This window comes from Hemitrygon akajei, chromosome 6 (genome assembly GCF_048418815.1).
Source record: "Hemitrygon akajei chromosome 6, sHemAka1.3, whole genome shotgun sequence".
Classification (NCBI taxonomy): domain Eukaryota; kingdom Metazoa; phylum Chordata; class Chondrichthyes; order Myliobatiformes; family Dasyatidae; genus Hemitrygon; species Hemitrygon akajei.
This window is the reverse complement of record NC_133129.1, coordinates 88,237,161-88,258,821: the sequence shown is the minus strand read 5'-3', so window position 1 is coordinate 88,258,821 and position 21,661 is coordinate 88,237,161. Positions and strand designations below refer to the sequence as shown.

At 41.7% G+C, this 21,661-nt stretch overlaps 1 protein-coding gene across 4 annotated transcripts in view; it reads right to left on the bottom strand.

The window, feature by feature from the left end:
• Positions 1-2,308: 2,308 nt before the first annotated feature.
• LOC140729228 (misshapen-like kinase 1) overlaps positions 2,309-21,661 on the bottom strand; it is a 333,768-nt gene continuing 314,415 nt past the window's right edge. For all 4 annotated transcript variants that reach the window (XM_073048755.1, XM_073048756.1, XM_073048757.1 and 1 more), the window contains 5 exons: positions 18,622-18,722; positions 13,046-13,195; positions 11,134-11,293; positions 7,657-7,796; positions 2,309-5,452 (listed from right to left, as the gene is read on the bottom strand). In XM_073048755.1, the coding sequence (XP_072904856.1) occupies positions 5,369-5,452; positions 7,657-7,796; positions 11,134-11,293; positions 13,046-13,195; positions 18,622-18,722 (635 nt within the window). In that variant the 3' untranslated portion in view covers positions 2,309-5,368. The remainder of the gene's footprint in view (positions 5,453-7,656; positions 7,797-11,133; positions 11,294-13,045; positions 13,196-18,621; positions 18,723-21,661) is intronic.

Here is a 21,661-nt window from a genome sequence, read left to right as displayed (position 1 = left end):
TTGAGGGGAAAAGTGGGTGGGTGGGAGATGAAGTGAGAAACTGGGATGCGTTTGGTGGAAGAGGTAAAGGGAGGAATCTCAAGAGAGGACAGTGGACCATAGATGAAAGGGAAGGAGGATGGGAACCAGAGAGAGGTGATGAGCAGGTGAGAAGGTAAGCAGAACAGCAAATGGAAAATGAAAGTGAGAGGGGGTGTTAACTCTCCTAAACACAAGAGATTCTGAAGGACACTCAGCAAGTCAGGTAGCATCTATAGAGGGGAATAAATAGTTGATGTTGTAGGTCAAGAAATTTCATTAGGACTCAAAAGCACTGAAGATGGGTCTTAGCCCAAAACATCTCAACAGCTCATTCCCTTCCTGACATGCTGAGTTCCTTCAGCAATTTGTGTGCGTTGCTAATTCTCTACCCTAAGTTGGCACAGGTAGATCTTGAGCTCAGCATTGCATAATACAAGTGATTACTGTTAACATCTTGTCTTTACACACTTTTACTGGGCTTTTGGAAACACAAGGGTGTGAGAACATTAAATATTAGTCAATATATATTAGATTGGTGATGTCGATCTGAATCACAGGCAGAAATCAATTCAGAAAATGGGAAATCATTATCAACAAGTTTCCTCCCAGTAAACTCATTGCTTATTGTACCTTGAGTGTTAGAACTGGGGAAAGATGAGTGACTCACTGGGAACATTTGTAATGAGCACCCCTGATGCATTGCATCTTCATGCTACAAGTTAAGATCATAAGGTATAGGAGCAGAGTTAGGCTATTTGGCCCAAGCCTGCTCTGCCATTTCATCAAGGCTGATCCATTTTCCTTCCCAGCCTCAATCTCCTGCTTTCTTCCCATATTCCCTCTAACCCTGACTAATCAGTAATTTATCAACCTCTGCCTTATTGAAGGTCACATGAAAATCTTTGAAGAAATGTGAACTGGAACCAACCACACCCCCACCCCAGTCATCACTCTATTAAGGATCTATATCACAAGCTTATACAGATCATTTACTTTAGAATTTATAACATTTCAATGGATTTAAATACCATCCTGAATTATGGAGGCCACCTTGCTTGAGTTAACCTCTTCCTTCCCTAGGTTTCAATACAAGGCAGTAGACTTTGTGTGCATTACCCACATCAACTGGATATGATTAAAGCCTCAGCAGAGAGTAAGTTCATTAAATTAATTGCAGCATGGGAATTCCCACTGTGTGTTAAAGCAATTGCTGCATCCCATTTGTCAAACGAATGGGTCTCATTAAGCCCGCTACTCCCAATGCCACAGGTCTGAATACTTGTAGATGCCACCCAATCACACTATCTCACTCTTTCCTCCCTCAGTCCCTTGATTATCACAGAGCAGCAAACAAGCTGAGTGGGATCCACCCAATCCTGCAATATGAAAAAAAGATGGCCCAGGTACTAAACAAAGTGATCCAAAAGTAAAATCCTGCACATGCTGGTAAATCTGAAACAAAATGGAGGACATACTCAGCAGATCAGGTAGTGTCTGTACACAGAGAAAATAAACTTATACTTGTTGCTCTCTATACAGAAGCTGACCAACCTGCTGTGGGCAAAATAATCTAATTGTGGACACTTCTTATGGAACTACTTCAGACAGCACTACAATCTTTGTACCTTTGAACCTCCGCACTTGTGCAATCACCTTCTGTCTCAATGGTGAGAGATTTTCTGCCGATTCTTGAGTTGGGGAACTTGAAATGAGAGTGATGTTGCAGTCTGTAACATCAAAATAGTGTGCTGTTGGTCTCCCCTCTCTCTATGGCAGGAGTGCTATCTCTCTCTCAAGACTGGCATGTCAAACTATTGGGGTGAACAGTGGTTGTTTGTTGATGAACTCTAGATCATGGTCTCTTTGGGGGCTTTGCTATTGATTGCATGGTGGGTGGGGGGGGGTTGATGCTTTGCAGCTGCTTGTGTGTAGGGGGCAGGGGGAGCTATTGGGCTTCTAACGTTTTCCTGTCATCATTCTTTGGGGTTTTTATTCTGTTTCGTGGATGTCTGCAGAGAGTACGAATTTCAGATTATATATTGTATACATTCTCTGATATTAAATAGAAACATTGAACCTTTCTCTTTGTGGCATTTGTTATGTGTACTGTTTTGCCAACAAGGAGTTTTACTACAGCCTGGTGCATGAGAAAATCAACTGATCTAATAACCATCGACTTTGGGCAAGTTCAAGCAGACACCACTTGTAGATCTGCAGCAATGGACAGACTCAAGACAAAGGATGCCAAGAGTGTATCACTGAAGTTCGGTTCCATTCAATTACCCTATTCCACTGTAACATTTTATTAAAGAATAAATTCCAGGCGCACAGTACATAGAGTCTGGTAAAACTCATTAAATTCGAACCTCATATTTTAATGCACACATTCTCTGCAGTAGGGTAGTTCAAGAGCATAAAAATAAGTTCACTGCAAGACTACTTTCAATCTAGTTTAATAACCAAGACAGCCAGGGAAAACAAAAACAAGTCAATTCTCTACCCAAAATGTAGCAGCAAATTGCAAATTACAATCAACAATGAGAACAAGAGTGTGGCTGCATTGGTGTGAAGTGGAGCTCCTTAGTGGTCATGGACTGGTAGTGGAATTGATCTTACAACCTAATGCTCTGTATTTCTGACTGAATTTGATGTCCTGTCACCAATGCCTCTCTAAAAGTGGCCCCTGGTGAGAGAAATCATACAAGGCACTCTGGACACGTCACATTCGTAATTGGTAACGATGCCAGCAAATAGCCAATTCCTCAGAGTAGATGGTAGTATGTTGACCACACCTACAGCAAACAGCCAGTTCTACAGAGTGCAAAGCACATGGTTCCTGACAGAGGCAAACCGAGCAGAAATCACAAGCAGGGTGTGAAAACAGAAGCTAGAAGTTCTGGTTTTAGGATAGTCCAGATCCATGCATTCATTTTTCAGCTGGAAACACCACACTTTCAAAGAGGTGGTCCATATCTGGAATGGTCTTTGTGGAGCAGCAGAGGCCACAATGGCGTTGGAGATGTGCTGAACTAAAAGGTTTGGAGCTTTCAGCAGAGTAAGTTAAGAGTAGGGGGAGAAGGGAACCCGGGCACTGCTCATAGGGATATGGGGAAACAAAGCAAAGATGGGAATGAGCAGTTATGGTACAGATTGATAACTATCTTAAGAATGGGAAACAGAGCTGAGGTTCTGAGTGTTCCAACCAACATCATGATAGCAATCAACGCATGAAAGACCAGACTTCAAGAAGAGATACACTAGTTTATGAAACTCTGAAGGGAAACTTGGATAACTTTGTTTAAATCCATGAACAGACCTTGACATCTAAAGAACAACTGGTAGGTTTTAGCTGAGGAGAGTTGAGAATTTATGATATCACCCCACCCTTTCCCCTATTCCTTGACATGCGGTTCTATTAATGGCATCATCTACATATAATCTCAAGTTACTAACAGTTGTACTTCAAAAGATAATGATAATTTATTCACTAAAACCAAGGAGCTAGGGATAAAAGCTCCTGAACATTTTCACCAGGGAATGACATTTTAAAATAAAATTTCAGGCAAGAAAAGAACAATTCAGTGATTTAATTTTGTATTAAGAACTAAGAGGAAATTTCTTTACAGTAGACACTGCTTCCCCACACATCTGACTGTCACTGTTCACTAAAATTGTAGTCCAGGAATGGTTTTCCCAATGTACTGGGGGAACCGCTTAAATTTATTTGAAATGGCTCTCCATAAAGGTCTAAAACAGAGGGTTCCCAACCTTTTTTATGCCATGGACCAATACCATTAAGCACGGGGTCTGCAGACCCCAGGTTGGCAACCCCTGGGAAAAATGATGTAGTGTTTAGTTTTGAATCACACAGCTTGAGGGAGACTAGTGTATCTGAAATTAGTGTGGAGATAACCAATCACATATAGAAGATGGATCTTGCCACATTCTCCTGCAAGATCCTTGAAGTTTAGTAAAGTAAGTGGGTGAAGAAACATTAAACCACGCCAGGACACGCTCACCTTCAGTGAGACAGCACAGAAAACTAGGAGACAAGTATCTGACTATCAGTAACATAGCAACAGATAAATCACGGGGCAGAGTTTCTAATCCAGACAATCAGGTGAATGGCAGAACCTGATGTTGACTCAACTCTCATTACCCCTCTCACCACTTCCTTCCTTCCACCAAGCCATTGAGTGGCAAACTTTATCACTACTGATTGCAATGTCCCCGTAGGCACAAACATACGAGAATTAAATTTCTGAAGGCTTTGGAAGCCATGGGGAAGAACCGTACTGTTCCAAAATAGAGAAATGTGCCAAGGCCACAAGACCTAATAAGACCAATTTTGCACATTATGCTGTACTCACAGGTGTCAAACTTAAGGAAGGGAAAGCAGTAAACAGACCTAATGGTGGATGTACAGCAGTGAATGATTCCTGCCAAACTTCAGAGCTTAGAGGATAGAGAGACGAGTTACTGGAAAAAAGTGTCAAATAGTCTCAATTCAACTATGATTAATCTATGTGCAATCCAATAACGCCAATCAAAGCACATCATGGAGCCACTCAACATGGCCTCTCAATACAAAATGGTGCACTGTGTTGGTTTGTACAACCATTTTACCCAAGTGCAGACCTTGCCCTCAATTAAGATGAATGGTCCCTCAAATCAACAACAGGGATCCCCCGCACCTCTCAAGGCCTTAATTTGCTGCGATTGATCAGAAAGTAGGCAGTCTTGCAAACTTTGGCATTTGGATTTATGAAAAAAAGTTGAAAATCTACTTTTAAAACCTTAATTCTATTCTAAAATAGACATAAAAAATTAACACACACACATACACACACACAAACAGTGAGCTACCAATCCGGACTTAACCCATATTTTTCCAGCTTTCTGATTGAGGAAGATGGCTTGGACTATTTATGGTAACAGGGTTAACTGGTAGTATTCCGCACTCCCTTTCCAATCGGAACAGTGGCTTGTTTCAAAGCAAGTCCAACCATTATTCATCACCCCCCCAACCACAACCAAGTGCACACTGTATCCATGTGCTCTGCTGCCAGTCAGAAGCAGCCTTGGCTTTGAATGAGTAAAGCATGCTGGATAGGTGATACAACTGCAGCCAAGCTGTCAAATTCGTTCTCCAGAAGAAGGAAAGGAAAAAAAAAACCTTTAAAGCAACAGGTTCATGATAATGTCTTTTGAGGCACGAGATCCATTCCAAGTTCCACAGAAACCTCTCCATGGTCTATACATCCCACTTAAATCTCTGATCTACAAAATGCACCGTCATATGTATTTACAGTATCCAACACATCAGTAGTCCAACAGGTTGTCCTTTTTACCAGTTCATGATTGTGTTCCTATTTAACGTCATGAAATAAACTTGACTACTTCCACCTGAACGGACAGAGGCAAAAAAGACCTGTGGAAAATTAAAGGGAAGAACTGAGGTGAGTATAAAGTTTCACAGTGATTAGAGTTTTAGGAAAAAGCATTTACAGTATTTTACATATACATACATATACAAAAGAGTGTTTTCTCCCTCAGCGCCACACTGAGTGGTCACTTTATTAGGTACACCTGCTCATTAATGCAAACATCTAATCAGCCATTCATGTGCAGCAACTCAATATGCATAAAAACATTCAGATATGGTTCAGACCAAGTATCAGAGTGGGGAAGAAATGGGAAGCAAGTGACTTTGACCGTGGAAGGATTGTTAGTACCAGACAGGGTGGCTTGAGCATCTCAAAAACTGCTGATCTCCTGGGATTTTCATGCACAACAGTCTCTAGAGCAGGGGTTCCCAACCGTTTTTGAAACCATGGACCCTCTACTATTAACCGAGGGGACTGTGGATTCCAGGTTGGGTACCCTTGGCTCCAGACTTTACAAAGAATGGTGTGGAAAAACAAAAAAAAATCCAGTGAGCGGTAGTTCTGTGGGCGAAAAAGCCTTGTTAATGAGAGAGGTCAGAGGAGAATGGCCTGATGGGTCAATCTGACAGGAAAGCGACAGCAACTCAAATAACCACACGTTATAACAGTGCTGTGCAGGAGAGCATCTCTGAATGGACAACAGGTCAAAATTTGAAGTGGACAGGCTACAGCAGAAGACGATACTGGGTTTCACTCCTGTACCTAATATAGTGGCCATTGAGTGCACATTGCTGTTTATACACTCTCCCAGCCTCTCCTCCTTTCACCTACCACTCCTCCTTGCCTGCACTCAACCATAACCTGGAAGCTCTTGTTCCAACCTTTCCCCTCACCTCTTTATACAAGCCATCTCTACTCTATCTTTCAGTTCAGATGAAAGGTCTCGATCCAAATGTTATCTACCCACTTCCCTCCACAGATACTGCCTGACCTGCTGAGTTCCTCCAGCTTTATTTCTGTTGCTGCAGGTTCAAGCAGCCTTTTGTGCCCCTCCACTTTATTGAATCCCATTAACAACTTATTCCCCATGTTTACCCAGCATTCTTCTTCACCAGGGATTCCCAACCTGGGGTCCACAGACCCCTCGGTTAATGGTGAGGGTCTAATGCATAAATAAAATGTTGGGAACCCCTGCTCTACGCTGTTGTCACAACAAACACATGGAATGCAAATCCTCTATGTTTGTGCCACTCTCTGGATGAAGGGGTGTCTCTGGATTTCCTGGAGAGACAAGACAGCAACAAAATCAGCTGGTAGAAGATGGTACAACAGCATCTGTGGGAAGAAAGGGATTGCTGACACTTGGGGTCAATATCCTATTGCAGGGCTTCATTCCAAAATGTCAACAATTCCTTTCCTCCTACAGATGCTGCTTAACCTGCTGAGATCCTCATGAAGATTGCTTGCTGCTCCCTGGATTTCATAAATAATGTTTTCTGTCCTATCTCACTAGTGCCTTCATATGATCTACTTCTTTCTTGATGTCTCACTCTCAACTACTTGCTGCACGTTTGTAATTCATGGTGAGGGAAGAGCCAATTGCAGTGACTAAATTATGTCACACGGAAGTTGTCCGTCATTTGCACGAGTTTGAGAAGTTATCAGAAAGCTGAAATTCAGTGGCCAATGGGGTCACAGAGCTGTACGGTATAGAACAGCCAAGTCGTTGGGTATATCTAAGGCAGAGGTTGATAGATCCTTGGTTAGTCAGGGTACAAAGGCTTACAGGGAGAAGGCAGGAGACTGGGGCTGAGAGGGAAAATGGATCAGCCATGATGAAATGGTGGAGGAGACTTGATGGGTCAAATGCCTAATTCTTCTCCTATATCTTATGCTCTGATGGAACAGGCCCTTCAGCCCACTGTGCCCATGCCAGTCCTCATGTATTCATTTAACACTTTTACAGTTTATTCTGCTCACCTTCCCAATTCTCCCCTCTCTCAGTTTCTACCTCTCCCCCATGCTCTAGGGGACTGTGGGTAATTAACCTACCAATCATAATGCAAATAGAAGAGCAAGATCGGCGATCTTCAACTCATTTGCTTTTGGAAGGAGACGTGACAAGTCTATAGGGTTAGATCAGAGGCTCTCCCCATTTCCAGGGCTGAATTACGCATTGCCCCCTCCAGAAAATTTCCTTTACAAAGTTGTTGAAAGTCTGTCGGACAAGCCCTGCAGTGCACATTACCTTATCATTGCGTTCACAAAGGAACTTTAGCCGCTGTGCTCTTTTGTGCATAAAAACTCCATCGAGGTGACCCGTCTCCACAGATCGGATTTCGATGGCCTTCTCACCCCAACCCATGATCTGATTTGAACAGATGTACGCTGTACAAAGACATAATGCACAGTAACATGAGTTTCAAGATGCTCTGTTACTGATGAAAAATTGCATACTTGGTGCCACTTCCACTGTCAGCTCAGTCAAGATTGAGTCAGTAATTGGATGGAGATGCCTTTAGTAACTCACCCCTGACTGGTATAGTATATCCTTATAGGATATGGGAGGCATAGATAGTGTGGACAGAGAGTGTCTGTTTCCCAGGGTTGAAATGTCAAATACTAGAGGGCATACATTGAAGATGAGAAGGGGTAGGTTCAAAGGGGATGTGGTGGATGCCTTTATGTTATGTTTGGGCAGGCATACGGATGTAAGGAAGATAGAGGGATATGGACATGGTGTAGGTAGGAGGGATTAGTGTTTGGGTGTTTCTGATTTATCTTTTAGCTGGTTCAGAACAACATTGTAGGCTGAAAGGCCTGTTCCTGTGCTGTACTCTTCTGTGTTCTATGTAATGATGCAAGGATGGATAGATTTATCGGATCCCCAGCATCTAAAAGGTTAAATGAGAATGGGTGATTGTAGCATTAGGGCATATTCTGGAGTTATGGAATATAACAAAATTTAATTTCAACAGCAAGCAGTCTTCAGATCTGACTGCGGATTGTAGATTGAGGTTAAAATGTAGCTCAGAACAATGGTCTTCCTGCAGCTGCAGACTGGGTCAATTGCAAACCAGGAAACACCCCATTGACCTGAGATGTCTGCATATGCATGAATGCAGTTCAGAGACAGTGGTGATTAACATTCACCCTAGAGTGTCTATTGGTGTGAAGATCCAAGTGTTTGAAAATTACATGTAACTCAAAGGAAGCATTATGGATGCACTTTAATTATAGAACTGTCCTGCTGTTACCCTTGTTCTTTTGCATATAAAGATGTGATGTAATGTTGGGTCAGACAGCCTCTCTCCAGAGTGACTCCAGTATGTACTGAATAAAACCTTTTATACTCCTACAGCTGCAAGTCTCTCTAGTGGCTTTCATTGACAGTCACAACACTAGAAACTGCAGTTACATTCCTTGACAGGTTAAATTCATTTTGGTTAATGCTTTCAGATATGAAACTGAGTTAGAAATATGGGCTTGGGATATTCCGCTCCAGGAATAGGGGTGAAGATGGGTTAAAAAATTGGAACCAAGCTTTTCGGGAATGAAATTAGGAAACACATTTTGGGACACAATAAAATTTTGAACTTTCAATCACAAGTCAGAGGGTCAATGGTTAAGTTTTGAGTTTGAGCCTTAAAGGATTATTTTTTAAAACAAAGGTATCAAAGGTAAATAGGAAGTCATGTACCCCAGTCACAACCTCAGCTGGTAGTAGAGCAAAAGAAAAAGAGATATATAACCACTTCCTGGTCCCTGCCATTACAATTAAAATACCTGTGTATTTTCCGGCAGGAATAATCTCTGCTGTACATTCAACTGCAGAAAAAAATGTCACCTTGACCAGTATGTTCCTCCAAGAGGAACATGCATATGCAGTATTGCATACGCAGTATGTTCCTCCACCTTGTTGTAGGGTTTGGAGGCTTGCGTGCCTCAATGACCTGTTGAGCTATGTTGGCTGAAGTCAGGGCTTTATGCTTTGGCTCTTGGTAGGGTCACCCATGCCAAACAGGTCAAAGGGTAGAGGCCAGACTAAGAGTGGTCCACCGATCCTCCACGCTTGGGGGTTCAGCTCAGGGCTAACAACCCTGACTGGTCAAACAAAACTTATGGAAACAGCAATGAGTGCTGTTCTACATCTATGTGTGACAGAATTCCTGAGTCTCCACCTAGTACTTGCATGACTGACAGTCATGAAAATCAACAGGAAGTTACTGACGTGATGAAGGAATCCATGAACGCCAACAGCATAACAGGCAAAAAAAGAACCAGTACGTTGGTATTTCTGAATCTTTTAATGTTAAGGTGCTACCCTACTGAAGTTGCCCAGGGGCATTCCTGCCATTGAAAAAGATTAGCTATTTACTCCAGCTCCAGCATACATTAGGATTTATTTTATAGTCTGATTCTGATTGTTCAGTGTATTGAAGTCATGCTAAGGGCACACAGGAAATGGAAAGCCAGCAGCATTGTAGAAATATGAAATGGAAACAGAAAATGTCGGAAACAACCAGGTGAGACAGTATCTGTAGAGAGAGAGAAACAGCTTTCAGTAGGGGAGGAGGGGAGGGAGGAATGCGTAGAAGCAAATATTACTGTTATACTGCTTGAATGGGAACAGTAACTAGTACATTTTTACAAGTTTCTTTGTTTGTGTTATGTGTTCTAAACAGTAACACTGAGTGACACGCCCAGCCGGTCTCACTATACAAATAAGATTAACCGAGCTTCCGACCTGATGGCATGAAGATCGATATCTCTAACTTTCAGTAATTACTCCCCTCTACCCACTTTCTTCTCCATTCATCATTCTAGTTACTCTCTCTCCTATCTTTCTCCTCACCTGCCTGTGTCCCTTTGAGTTCCCTCCTCCTTCCCTTTATTCCATGGTCCACTGTCCTCAACTACCAGATTCCCTGGTTATTCTCTCACTCCCTTCTCTTCTCCTTACCTACCCACCTCCCTATAGATTCTTTCTTTTTCTGTCCATTATCTCTTCCACCTATTCCTTCCCAGTTTCTCACATAATCCCACCATTCTTCCACTGTCAGGTCTCACCTGTTACCTTCCATTCTCGCCCCCCTCCCCCAACTTTCTTATTCTGGTTTTCTCCCCCTGAAGCTGACAAAGGCTCTCAGTCTGAAATGTCGACTGTTTATTCCCCTCCAATAGATACGGCCTGACCTGCTGAGTTTGTGTGTGCTGCTGAAAATGGCCAGTTCTGATTCAGACAAGGGAGTTGGAGAACTTGATAGCAAGTCTAGAAGGAAGCCCAGAGGGAAGGTGAGGTATAGCTCCTCAAGCTGGCTGGGCCTCATTGTACCGGGGGAGCTACACATCAAGAAAACTGGTGCAACATACAATGTGAATGGATGCAGTCTGTCCTGGTCTAGTTGATAGTGAATTGAGAGACTACCTTCATTATGGGGCAATTAACAGACCAGCAGATCAAGAAATGTTCTCAGTTTTAAGTGCCACAATTGCAGAAGAGATTCCTGCTCTGCATTGTAACTTAGCAACCTCTGCCTGAACTTGTGCGTGTGACTAGGCCCAGGATCAGCTTTTGAATCAGCTACCACCAAGCATCTGACCTGGAACAATGCTTCTCTGCATTGACAATAGAGTTTCTCAAGGGACCTTTGGACAGTCAGAGAAAAAAAAAAGGCAGTGAGAAAGGTTCACAAAGTAATGCCTCAGTTTGTAGGCAACTTACCCACAGAGGTTGGCATCTCACCCCACTGTAGCACCACATCCTTCATAATACGGCCATAGGTGTTCACATAAACTCCTTCATCTTCATAGCACAGAAGCATTTCCATTCCAGCAGTGTTGGGTAGAATAACAATGGCATGAGGCACCATATGGGACTGAATCTAGACATTAAAAGATGAAAGATTTTGTGTTGAAAGCAGACACAAAGGGATAGGAATTAGTCATTCAGCCCCATTCACCATTCTATCAGCTAATTTACCCTTCAATTTACCCACCTCTTTTCACCTTGAATGATATTCTTACCTAAAACATTTTTATAATTTCAACAAATTTCACAACATATGCCAGTGATATTAAAACTGATTCTGAAAAGATTCAAAGTTCAAAGAAAACTTTATTATCAAAGTACATATATGTCACCATATACAACCTTGAGGTTCATTTTCCTGTGAGCATACTCAGCAAATCTATACAATAGTCACTATAACAGAATTAATGAAAGGCCACCCACCCAACTAGGGTGCTGAACCAGACTGCAGAAGACAACAAACTGTGCAAATACAAATATAATCAAATAGCAATAAATGACAAGAACATGTGATGAAGAGTCCTTAGAAGTGAGTCCACAGGTTGTGGGAACAGTTCAATGTTGGGGAAAGTGAAGTTATCCCCTTTGGTTCAAGAGCCTGATAGTCAAGGGGTAATAACTACTCTTGAACCTGGTGTGCGAGTCCTGAGGCTCTTGTACCTTCTACCTGATAGCAGCAGTGAGAAGAGAGCATGTCGTGGGTGGTGGTGGGGTGGGGATTGTTGTTGATGGGTGCTACCATCATCATGGTATTCTTTGTAGGAGGAGTTCTGAATTTTCTTCAGCTTGTGTGCAAAATTGCTTCCTAACTTCATGATAAAATTTCCTAATTTTAAAACCATAGCTCCTTGTTCTGCATTCCCCAACAGAAAATGATCAGTTTAAAACTCCGTTTAGATGACTCCTAAGCCTTCTAGATGCAACCTCACCTCCATACTTCATTTGCTGACATGCCTGTGACTGTGGTTCAGTATTCTTGTGAATCCCCACCATTCCCAATACATTTACATGGGCTTCGATAGCCCACCATGATCTGGTCACATCTCACACTCTGAATGTTATTAATACACTGGATTGGACCACATAAACATTTTTTTTGCCTCATAGCTAGGAATAGAAATATCTCCATTTTCCTCTTCCTGAAAGAGTGGGTTACACGATGGAGCTGAAGGAACACTCCTCATTTCAATCATCCTGATGCTGTCTCATCTCGGAATGGTGACACACAGAGAGGTAAGCAGGATGAATGAGAATTCATTAATTATCATTGATTTGAACAATTGGTTCAAAAGCAGATCAATTATCACTCCCTGTCCTATCCCCAAGCATTCCTCTTGCTGAGGCACTGTGTAGAACATCTCCAGATTTCCTGTACAACATCTGAATGCGAAAGATCCTTCACAGAATCCTTAATGCCCAAGTCCAATGTGACATCCCTCACATTGGAGCTTGATCATTAGGAATTCAATGAAGGAACAACTTCTTTTGAAGTTGTGGAACTAGTTACTCTCTTGGTAATGACTTTTAACATCAACCTTGGCTGCAAAGACTTCCGCACATCGCTACAGGAACGAGAGCCGCACCACATGCAAGCAAAGTGCAAGAGTGCCAGCAAGGTGTTACTTACCTCAATGACATTGACACCAATGATGGAAAAATTCATACCATAAAAATAAACACCAAACTTACAGGGCAATCAGAGTAATGAGCAGGAGGGAGAGGCAATCAAAAAGACCAAGGTATCATCCTGAATGCAATGAAGGGACTTAGCGGTGGCTTGATATCAATACACAGGGTGAAATAAACTAAAACCTTTCAAACTTACATGCACTGGGATGTAAACGTCGTAGGTATTTCCAGAATCCACGTCAACTGCATGGAAACCAGTGCTAGATCCATAAACAACCTTTAACCTCTGACCTTCTTCCACCGTCAAGTCAACTAATGATGGTCTATGAGGCAGATCTGTGAATGACTGGGAAGAAAATACAAACAAAAGATTTTCTTTTTCAACAAATCAACCAATCTGTTTGCTGAAGTACATCTAATTAGTTTAGGGTATTTCCATAAGTGATGTATTAAAATGCAGAGGTAACAAGATACAGGTGATTCCTGCTTTACCAAAGTTCGCTTTTACAATTAGTACCTGTTTTCGCTAACCTCAAGAAATCCAAAGACGAATTTTGCTTTTACGAAAAAGGGCGCCCGCTTTAAACTTGTGTTTACCCCGAGAAAGACTACCATGACCGTGAAGCCTTACGTGGGCAGGTGTGTGCGCATGCGTGTATGTGCCGATTTTTTTCTACAAATCGGTTTTGGCTAAACCTTCCCGATTCTGGTAAGTGAAACTACACTGTACATACATTATTTCTACTTTATATAGACTGTGTATTTATCATATCATTCCTGCTTTTACTACCGGTATATGTTTGTGTTATTTTAGGTTTTATGTGCTATTTGGTATGATTTGGCAGGTTTTTTTGGGTCTGGGAACACCCAAAAAAATTTTCCCATATAAATTAATGGTAATTGCTTCTTCGCTTTATACCATTTCGGCTTATGAAATGTTTCATAGGAACGCTCTACTTTTGGATAGCAGGAGAAACCTATATATTGGAGGGCTGTGGTTGATGTATCAATGAGAAGTTGAGGAAGACTTTCTACAAGATTCTACATGAAAAGTTAAAGCCAACTGGATCCAAGACATGCTGGCAAACTGGATACTCAATTGGTTTGGTAACGGGAGGCTGAAAGTGGTGGAAGAGAGTTGTTGGAGATCAGAAGCCTGTGATTACTGATGCTGTGACCATTAATACAAGTTAGTGATCTGCATATGAACTTAGGAGGCATAAGTAGCATGTTTGCAGATAATATGAGCATTATTGTTGTTCATAATGAAGAGAACGGCCTTAGGAAACAGCATGATATTAAGCAATTGGTAAGTTTGGGACAGCAACTGCAAATGGAATTTAATCCTGTTAGGTGCAAGGCATCGCACATTAGAAGGACTAACAGACGAACTGAAAGTGGGCAATGAAACAATTACACAAACATGGAATTTTAAATACTTAATGAGCATGATAAAACATCTGATGGTAGGGCTGATGTTGAAATTAGAGGGAGCATTGGGATTGCTAAACGCATATTCGAGCATTTCAGCAAGATACTAAAGAATAACGATTTCTGTGGGTACGAAACTCGAGTGTTACGGTGCTACGTTTATTCCACACTAGCACAAGGAAGCGAATGTTGGACAAAATCAAAGCAAAATAAAGGAAGACTCAAAGCTGCAGAAATGTGGTTTTTGGGAAGAATGATGAAAATATCATGGAAGAACAGGATAACAAATGAAGAAGTGTTGTGAAAAGCCAGAATAAGAAGACAGCTGATATCAATCAGGAAATGGCAGCTAGGATTTCAGGGGCAAGCATGAAAGAGAAGCTTGAACATCTTGCGGTGATGGGAAAAATTGATGGAAGAACAGGTTGCGGTTGACAGGGCAAGACATTGATGAGTTACATCAAAGGATGGATGGGCAAAAGTTTGGAAGAGCTTATTAAACCTCAGATTAAAGACAGATGGAACAGCATAATCACCCACATCATATGACATGGCACATGGTGATGATGAATATAGGTGCACACAATGAATGTTTGAAAATAGCACTGAAGGACCTCTGCACAGGTCCAATGATCCCCGAATGTGCCAGAGATAGATACACAGATGAAGGTGGCATTTGGAATACTTGCCTTCATTCACCATGGCACAGAATATACTGGAAAAGCTGTGAGACCATGGTTCAACTTTATGAAACTTTGGGTGGAACACAGCTGGAGTATTGTGAACAGTTCTGGTCACCACACTAGAGAAAGGGTATCAAAAACTCAAGAGATTCTGCAAATGCTGGAAATCCAGAGCAACACACACGAAATGCTGGAGGAACTCCACAGGCCAGGCAGCATCTATGGACAGGAATAAAGACCCACACATTTCCACTGAGACTCTTCATCAGGTTGTGTGTTTGCATTGGGAAGTGTGCACAAGGAGACTGCTTGGGATGAAACATTCATTTCTGAAGAGCAGCTGGAGAAAAACTGTGTGTGAGTGAACGAGAGCAAGAGAGGGAGTGAAAGCAATGGTGCGAGAGAGTGTGAGAGGCCAAGGAATAATGGAAATATACAAAATTTTGAACGGGATAGAGAGAGAAGAGGGGAGGAAACACTGCCCCAAAGGTTAGAGCATAGTTTAAGTACATGTTTATCGTTAGAAAAAGAAGTTTAAATGGGATCTGAGGATCATTTTACCCCCACATTGGAAGTGCTGTTCTAATGTTGGTGTAGGCAAACAGTTTCAAAACATTCAAGTATCAAGATAAGCACTTGAATTACCAAGGCACATTCTGTATGGTCAGAATGGATATAGTGGATTGAAGGCTTTCTTCTCCACAGTACATCTAAAATTACTATTATAAAGTCTTGGGAGAGAGAATACTTCGTTTCCTTGTGACACTGATTGAAAATGTGCATTTCAAGTGGTAATATGCTTGACTCTTTTAAAAATTTCTGCCACTGTTTGAATGTTCTCCCATGGGTTTCCTCTAGATCTCCAGTTTCTTCTCACAGTCCAAAGGTGTACTGGCTGGTAGTTTAATTAGTCATTATAAATTGTCCCATGATTAGGCGAGGATAAACTCAGGGATTGCTGGGCGTGGCTCAAATGGCTGGAAGGACCTGTTCTGCTTTGTATCTCAATAAATATAATTTTAAAAACAGAAACCCTTGATTGTTGTCTCCTAATAAGTAGCAAGTACCCAACATTTGGAGGGTCTGTTTCACATCTCCATGTCTACCCCAAAGTTGACTGCTTAAACCAGCTCTGTAGATGACGGAAGGCTGAAGGCCTTTTAACATTTGTAATGGTGTTTTAGTTCCTACAGTCTGTAACTCATCGTCAACAGCATGAAACCTTCAAAAGAGAGGAGGGCTAATAGATTCACAGAGCAAATCGTTGACAGACATTGAGGAAAGCCACACTGACAGTGATGCCGGAATCACTTGCACTCTCAGATGGATACCGAAGAGCTTGTTTGAGAAAGGAAGGCAGGAGAATTCTTAGCAATGCTCAAAGCACAAAGTAAACTTATTATTAAATTGCATATACATCACCATATACAATCCCGAGATTAATTTTCTTGCGAGCAGTAAGAATCAATACAAGAAACACAACAGAATCAATGAAAGGCAAAAAGGCAAAGAGTGGAAATAAAGAGAGCCTTTTCTGGTTGGCTGCCGGTGACCAGTGGTGTTCCACAGGGGTCTGTGTTGAGACCACTTCTTTTTACATTATAAGTCAATGATCTGGATGATGGAATTGATGGCTTTGTGGCCAAGTTTGTGGACAATATGAAGATAGGTGGCGGGGAAGGTTGTGTTGAGGATGCAAAGAGGCTGCAGAAGAACTTAGATTAGGAGAATCAGCAAAAAAGTGGCAGATGGAATACAGTGTCAGGAAGTGTATCGTCATGCACTTTGGTAGAATAAATACAGTGTAAACTATTTTCTAAATGTACAGAATATTCAAAAAAAAAGGTGAGGTACAAAGGGATTTGGGAGTTTTCATGCAGGAGTCCCTAAAGGTTAATTTGCAGGTCGAGTCTGTGGTGAGGAAGGCAAATGTGATGTTAGCATTCATTTCGAGAGGACTACAATGCAAAAGCAAGGATGTAATGTTGAGGCTTTGAAAAGCACTGGTGAGGAGTATTGAGAGCAGTTTTTGGCCCCCTATCTAAGAAAGGATGCGCTGACACTATAAGGGTTGAAAAGACATTCATGAAATGATTCCAGGATTGAAGGGCTTATCATATGAGAAACGCTTGATGGTTTTGGGCCTGTACACTCTGGAAGAAGATGAAGGTGGTGGGGGTTTTGAAGCCTATCGAATGTTGAAAGGTTTTGATAGAATGGCTGTGCAGAGGATGTTTCCTGTGGTTTGGAAGTCGTAAAACCAGAGGACACAGCCTCAGAATAGAGGGATGCCCCTCTAGAACAGAGATGAGGAGGAATTTCTTTAGCCAGGGAGTGGCAAATCTGTGGATTTCGTTGCCTCAGGCAGCTGTGGAGGCCAAGTCTTTATGCATATTTAAGGCAGAGGTTGATAGATTCTTGATTAGTCAGGGCATGAATGGATACAGGGAGAAGGCAGGAGATTGGGTTGGACTCCTATGACTCATTGTTTAACACCGCACCCAAAGGGATGGACAAGAAACCAACTTGCAAAAGACATCAAATTGTGCAAGTACAAAAAAGAAAAAAAGAACTAATAACTATAATAGGACAATGCTTTACAGTACAGGAAGACTGGATTCAATTCCCTCTGCTCTCTGCAAGAAGCTTGTACACTCTCCCTGTGACTGCGTGGGTTTCCTCCAGGTGCTCCGGTTTTCTCCCACAGTCCAAAGATGTAAGGGTTGGTAGGTTAACTGGTCATTATAAATTGACCCATGATTAGGCCAAATCGGGGGTATTGCTGGCAGTGTGGCTTGGGGTTGGGGGGGGGGGGAGGGAAACGGACCGACAAACAAACAGTTTAATTAATTTTGAGAGCATGAGATGAATTGGAAGTAACTCAGAAACCTTGTAGCTTGGACGGTTGATAGTCGGGTTGAGTCTTGGCAATTTACCACATATGGAGACATCACCAGTGTGCCGTTAATTTGTGGTGTGTCCTCCAAATGTTTGGCTGTAATGACGACCAATCAGCTGATTGATAAGTATATAAAGGACACACCACAAGTGAACAACAGCCCAGTATGATGTCTCCTTGTATGGTGACGAAATGCTTGCAGATGAATTGCCAAGATCAGAGAATAACTCAACCCAACCATGAAATGAACTGAAAGGTGTGGGAACAGCTCTATGACGGGCGAGTGAAATTGAGTAAAGTTATCCCTCTAGTTCAAGAGCCTAACCAATATTTAGTTCCACAATCAAATATGAAATCAGATTATCTGGTTTTTATTACTTTGGTATTAGTAGGAGCTTTGTTTGCAATTGCAGAATTGTTTCTCGATGTTTTACTTTAAAGCAGGGGACTGTGGACCCAGGTTGGGAAACCCTGCTTTAAAGCAACAGCAGCACCTGAGAAAGTACATAACACTAGGGCTGAGAAAAGTACTGTAGAAACAGCAGCCATTCTTTCCTTCCTTTATACCCTGTCATCAACACAGGCAAGCCTTGTAATCTCAATGTTCTGGTCAAATGGGAAAAATGGCATCAATCCTTTACGCAGGAAACTGTTTTGCTAAGTTAGTAGTGCAACACCAGCAGCAGGTTGCGCACAAACACTTTAGGATTGAGGTAGAGTGGGAAAGTAAGTTGCAGAACAATAAAAACAGAACTCAACCTTGAAAGCCATGAACTTGTGGTAAGGCTTAGGGGCCCAGGCGTAAACTTCCACAGAGTTCTTCAGAGCAATAACCAGGAACTTGATCCTCTCGTATTTCACTGTGAAGGAAATGTCACATTGAAAGGATTATTCCTCTAGTGATGATTCTCAGACAAAACCTCATCCAGCAAGGAACAATCTGCACTTGAAATTAAACTGTTCTGAATAGACCAAAGACTGACATATTGGAAGAATCCTACACCACTGAAACGCAATACAGCAGGTGAACCCTTTTGTGGATCACCTGCTCTGTTGCACTTGAGTCTTTTAGTGGGCTAAAATCTTTTGGAATTTGCATATTTGTTTCCCCAACGTGTCTTATTCTGTTTCTCTCTGGTTGTGGTATGCAATGTTGGCACCGAAATGGTGGCAACTGGGGAAGAAAATTTCAAATATAGGGTTAAAAGAGATGTGTGTTGCTAAAGCTTTGTGACCTTGTGGACATCCTGTGTTTTTCCAATTAAGGTGAAAGTCTGCATAACTAAGATTATCGGGCTAGGCACTGCTGCTCCTCAGAGCGGTAACACAACTGCACAAACCAGATGGACATACACGAATATGCCATAAATCATGAGTAAAGACTTTATGGACTGTCAACTCTTTGACATCTAAGAGGAGTATTAGTTTTGCTCACTTGTCTGCTACTAGATATAAACAGAAGCTGATTTCTCTGTAACTCAGAGCTCGATACATGTGGACTGTCCATATCATGCTAAAATGAAAGATTTGCCACTTGAAATTGGTATCAAGCTTTATTTTAAAAATTCTCTGACAGCACCATTTGCTGTGATCAAGTTGGTGCCTGTGAACCATGGCAGCGCTCTGAGGGCTACTTGTGGTTTGCCCCCAGCACATCCTTGGTTATATTGGCTGTTGAACTAAATGATGCATTTCACTGTTATGTACACCTGCTAAATCTTTGTCTGAATATGAAATACAAATCAGAAATAGGTTTGATCCTTAATCATGGTAGGATTACAAATTCCCACATGCAGCTCAGTTTGACTGTTCAAGTGGCTGAAGTTTATTGGAAATGTTGGTTAAGATTCCCCACCCAACCACTAAAAATGTCTATGGGTTGAGGAGGAAAGCAAACCAAGCTTCTTTCCTCTATTTTCATTGAAACAGGGATAAAGTGAACAGCCAGTGAAATACATGGGTTATGACGGAAATGAAAATGGCTGGAGTTGCGTAGCACTTTCGTGCAAGGGTGTTTATTTGATGCGACAAAAATCAAACTTGCAAAAATAGCAAGAGGAAAACTACCAATATTACACAATAACAGTTCTGTACTTTGTCCAGTGTGAACTCCTGGCAGCCCTGATATCTCTCTGCTACGGAGAGCAATTATCCCTGTTTTTCTTTTGGGCACCAGGACATACCATGTTTAATTACCCACAAAGTTAACTTAAAGACGACACATGAATTAGAATATGCTGCACTCCACAATGTAGTTACAATCATATTACAAAATAAACAGAAGTATCTATCTTAAATACAGTATACAAACAATATATACACATTTACACGTCTCCATTACTAAAGAAAGGGAATATCCATGGCAGGAAAGGCACCATAAAGCCAAGCCCTTTGTTAGAACATACCATTAAAGTGCATACACTTGGTGCAACAACAGCAGAATGACAAGGAAATGTCTGTGCGTGTGTAAATGTGCACATGTAAAGAGTGTTTACACCAAACATTCTCTGTCTCTTATTACCCTTGCAGAAACTGGATGCCTCCAAGAGGGGCACAACCTTGTTGTGGGGTTTGGAGGCTTGCGTGTGTCAATGACCCAAAGAACTATTTTGGCTGGAGTCAGGGCCTTGTGCTTTGGCTTTTCTTAGGGTTAACCATGTTAAAACAGGTCAAAGGCCAGACTAAGAGTGTCCACCAGTCCTCCAGTGTGACAGTGTTCCTGAGTGTCCACTCAGGAGGGACTTGCATGACTGACAGTAAGAGGAAGCCACTGACACGATGAAGGAAGCCTTGAACACCACCAGAGATGGAGGACCTGTATTGCTACCCTAAGCACTAGTGGCATAATGGACATTAAGAACGAAACTGGTTGCTATGTGAATGTCAGAAGAGAACATGTTTTGATGTAATGACATCTGGCACAATGTACCCTGCACTGACAAGAGTAATGGTCACTGGGGTGACAGAAAGGGGCCTGACATTGAGAGAGTAGCACTTTTAAATGGAAACTGTTGGATTAACATCTAGGTTATTACTTTCCTCATAGTTTAACTTTCTTTACGCTTGCTCTGGCTTATATAATCAAGAGAATTTTCAGTTTTTTGTGTAGTTTCATAGGCTGTCTTTTATCAATGAATTTCCCTCTTTAGTCTGAGCTAGTTTTAGAACAAGACAACCACAACTTTTTGTTCTTTGTCTTTTCCCTCCCCTCTCTTCCTTCACTTGGGCACCACTGGATTTGGAGGTATTATTCAAAAGGTTTCTTTGAAAGTCATGAATTAGTTGCAAATCATGTTTTATTATAAGTTCATGACAACAAATAACAGTAATACGTACAACACGCTGGAGGAACTCAGCAGGTCAGGCAGCATCCGTGGAAACGAACAGTCAACGTTTCAGGCCAACCTGCTGAGTTCCTCCAGCGTGTTGTACGTGTTGCTTTGACCACAGCATTTGCAGTGTACTTTTTTGTTAACAAATAACAGTAAACTGCAGCAATAATTAATTAAATCTAACTGCAATTAACTTACTCTACTGTAAGTGAGGAAAGAGGGAACCAAGAATTAAGCAAAGAACTTTGCCTCTTGGTCGATCTTTATACTGAAAACTCGCTCAAACTAGATAGGCAAGCGAAATTCTTTTGATAAGAACAGTCTACGAGGCAGCAAGGATGGCTTGATTTATACTGGCATGACACAAGCTTGCAAACAAAGAAACCACAAACAAAATGCAGAACAAGCTATGACTGAAAATTCACTAAACATTCACAGTTAAACAGCTGACTGAGCAAATATATAAA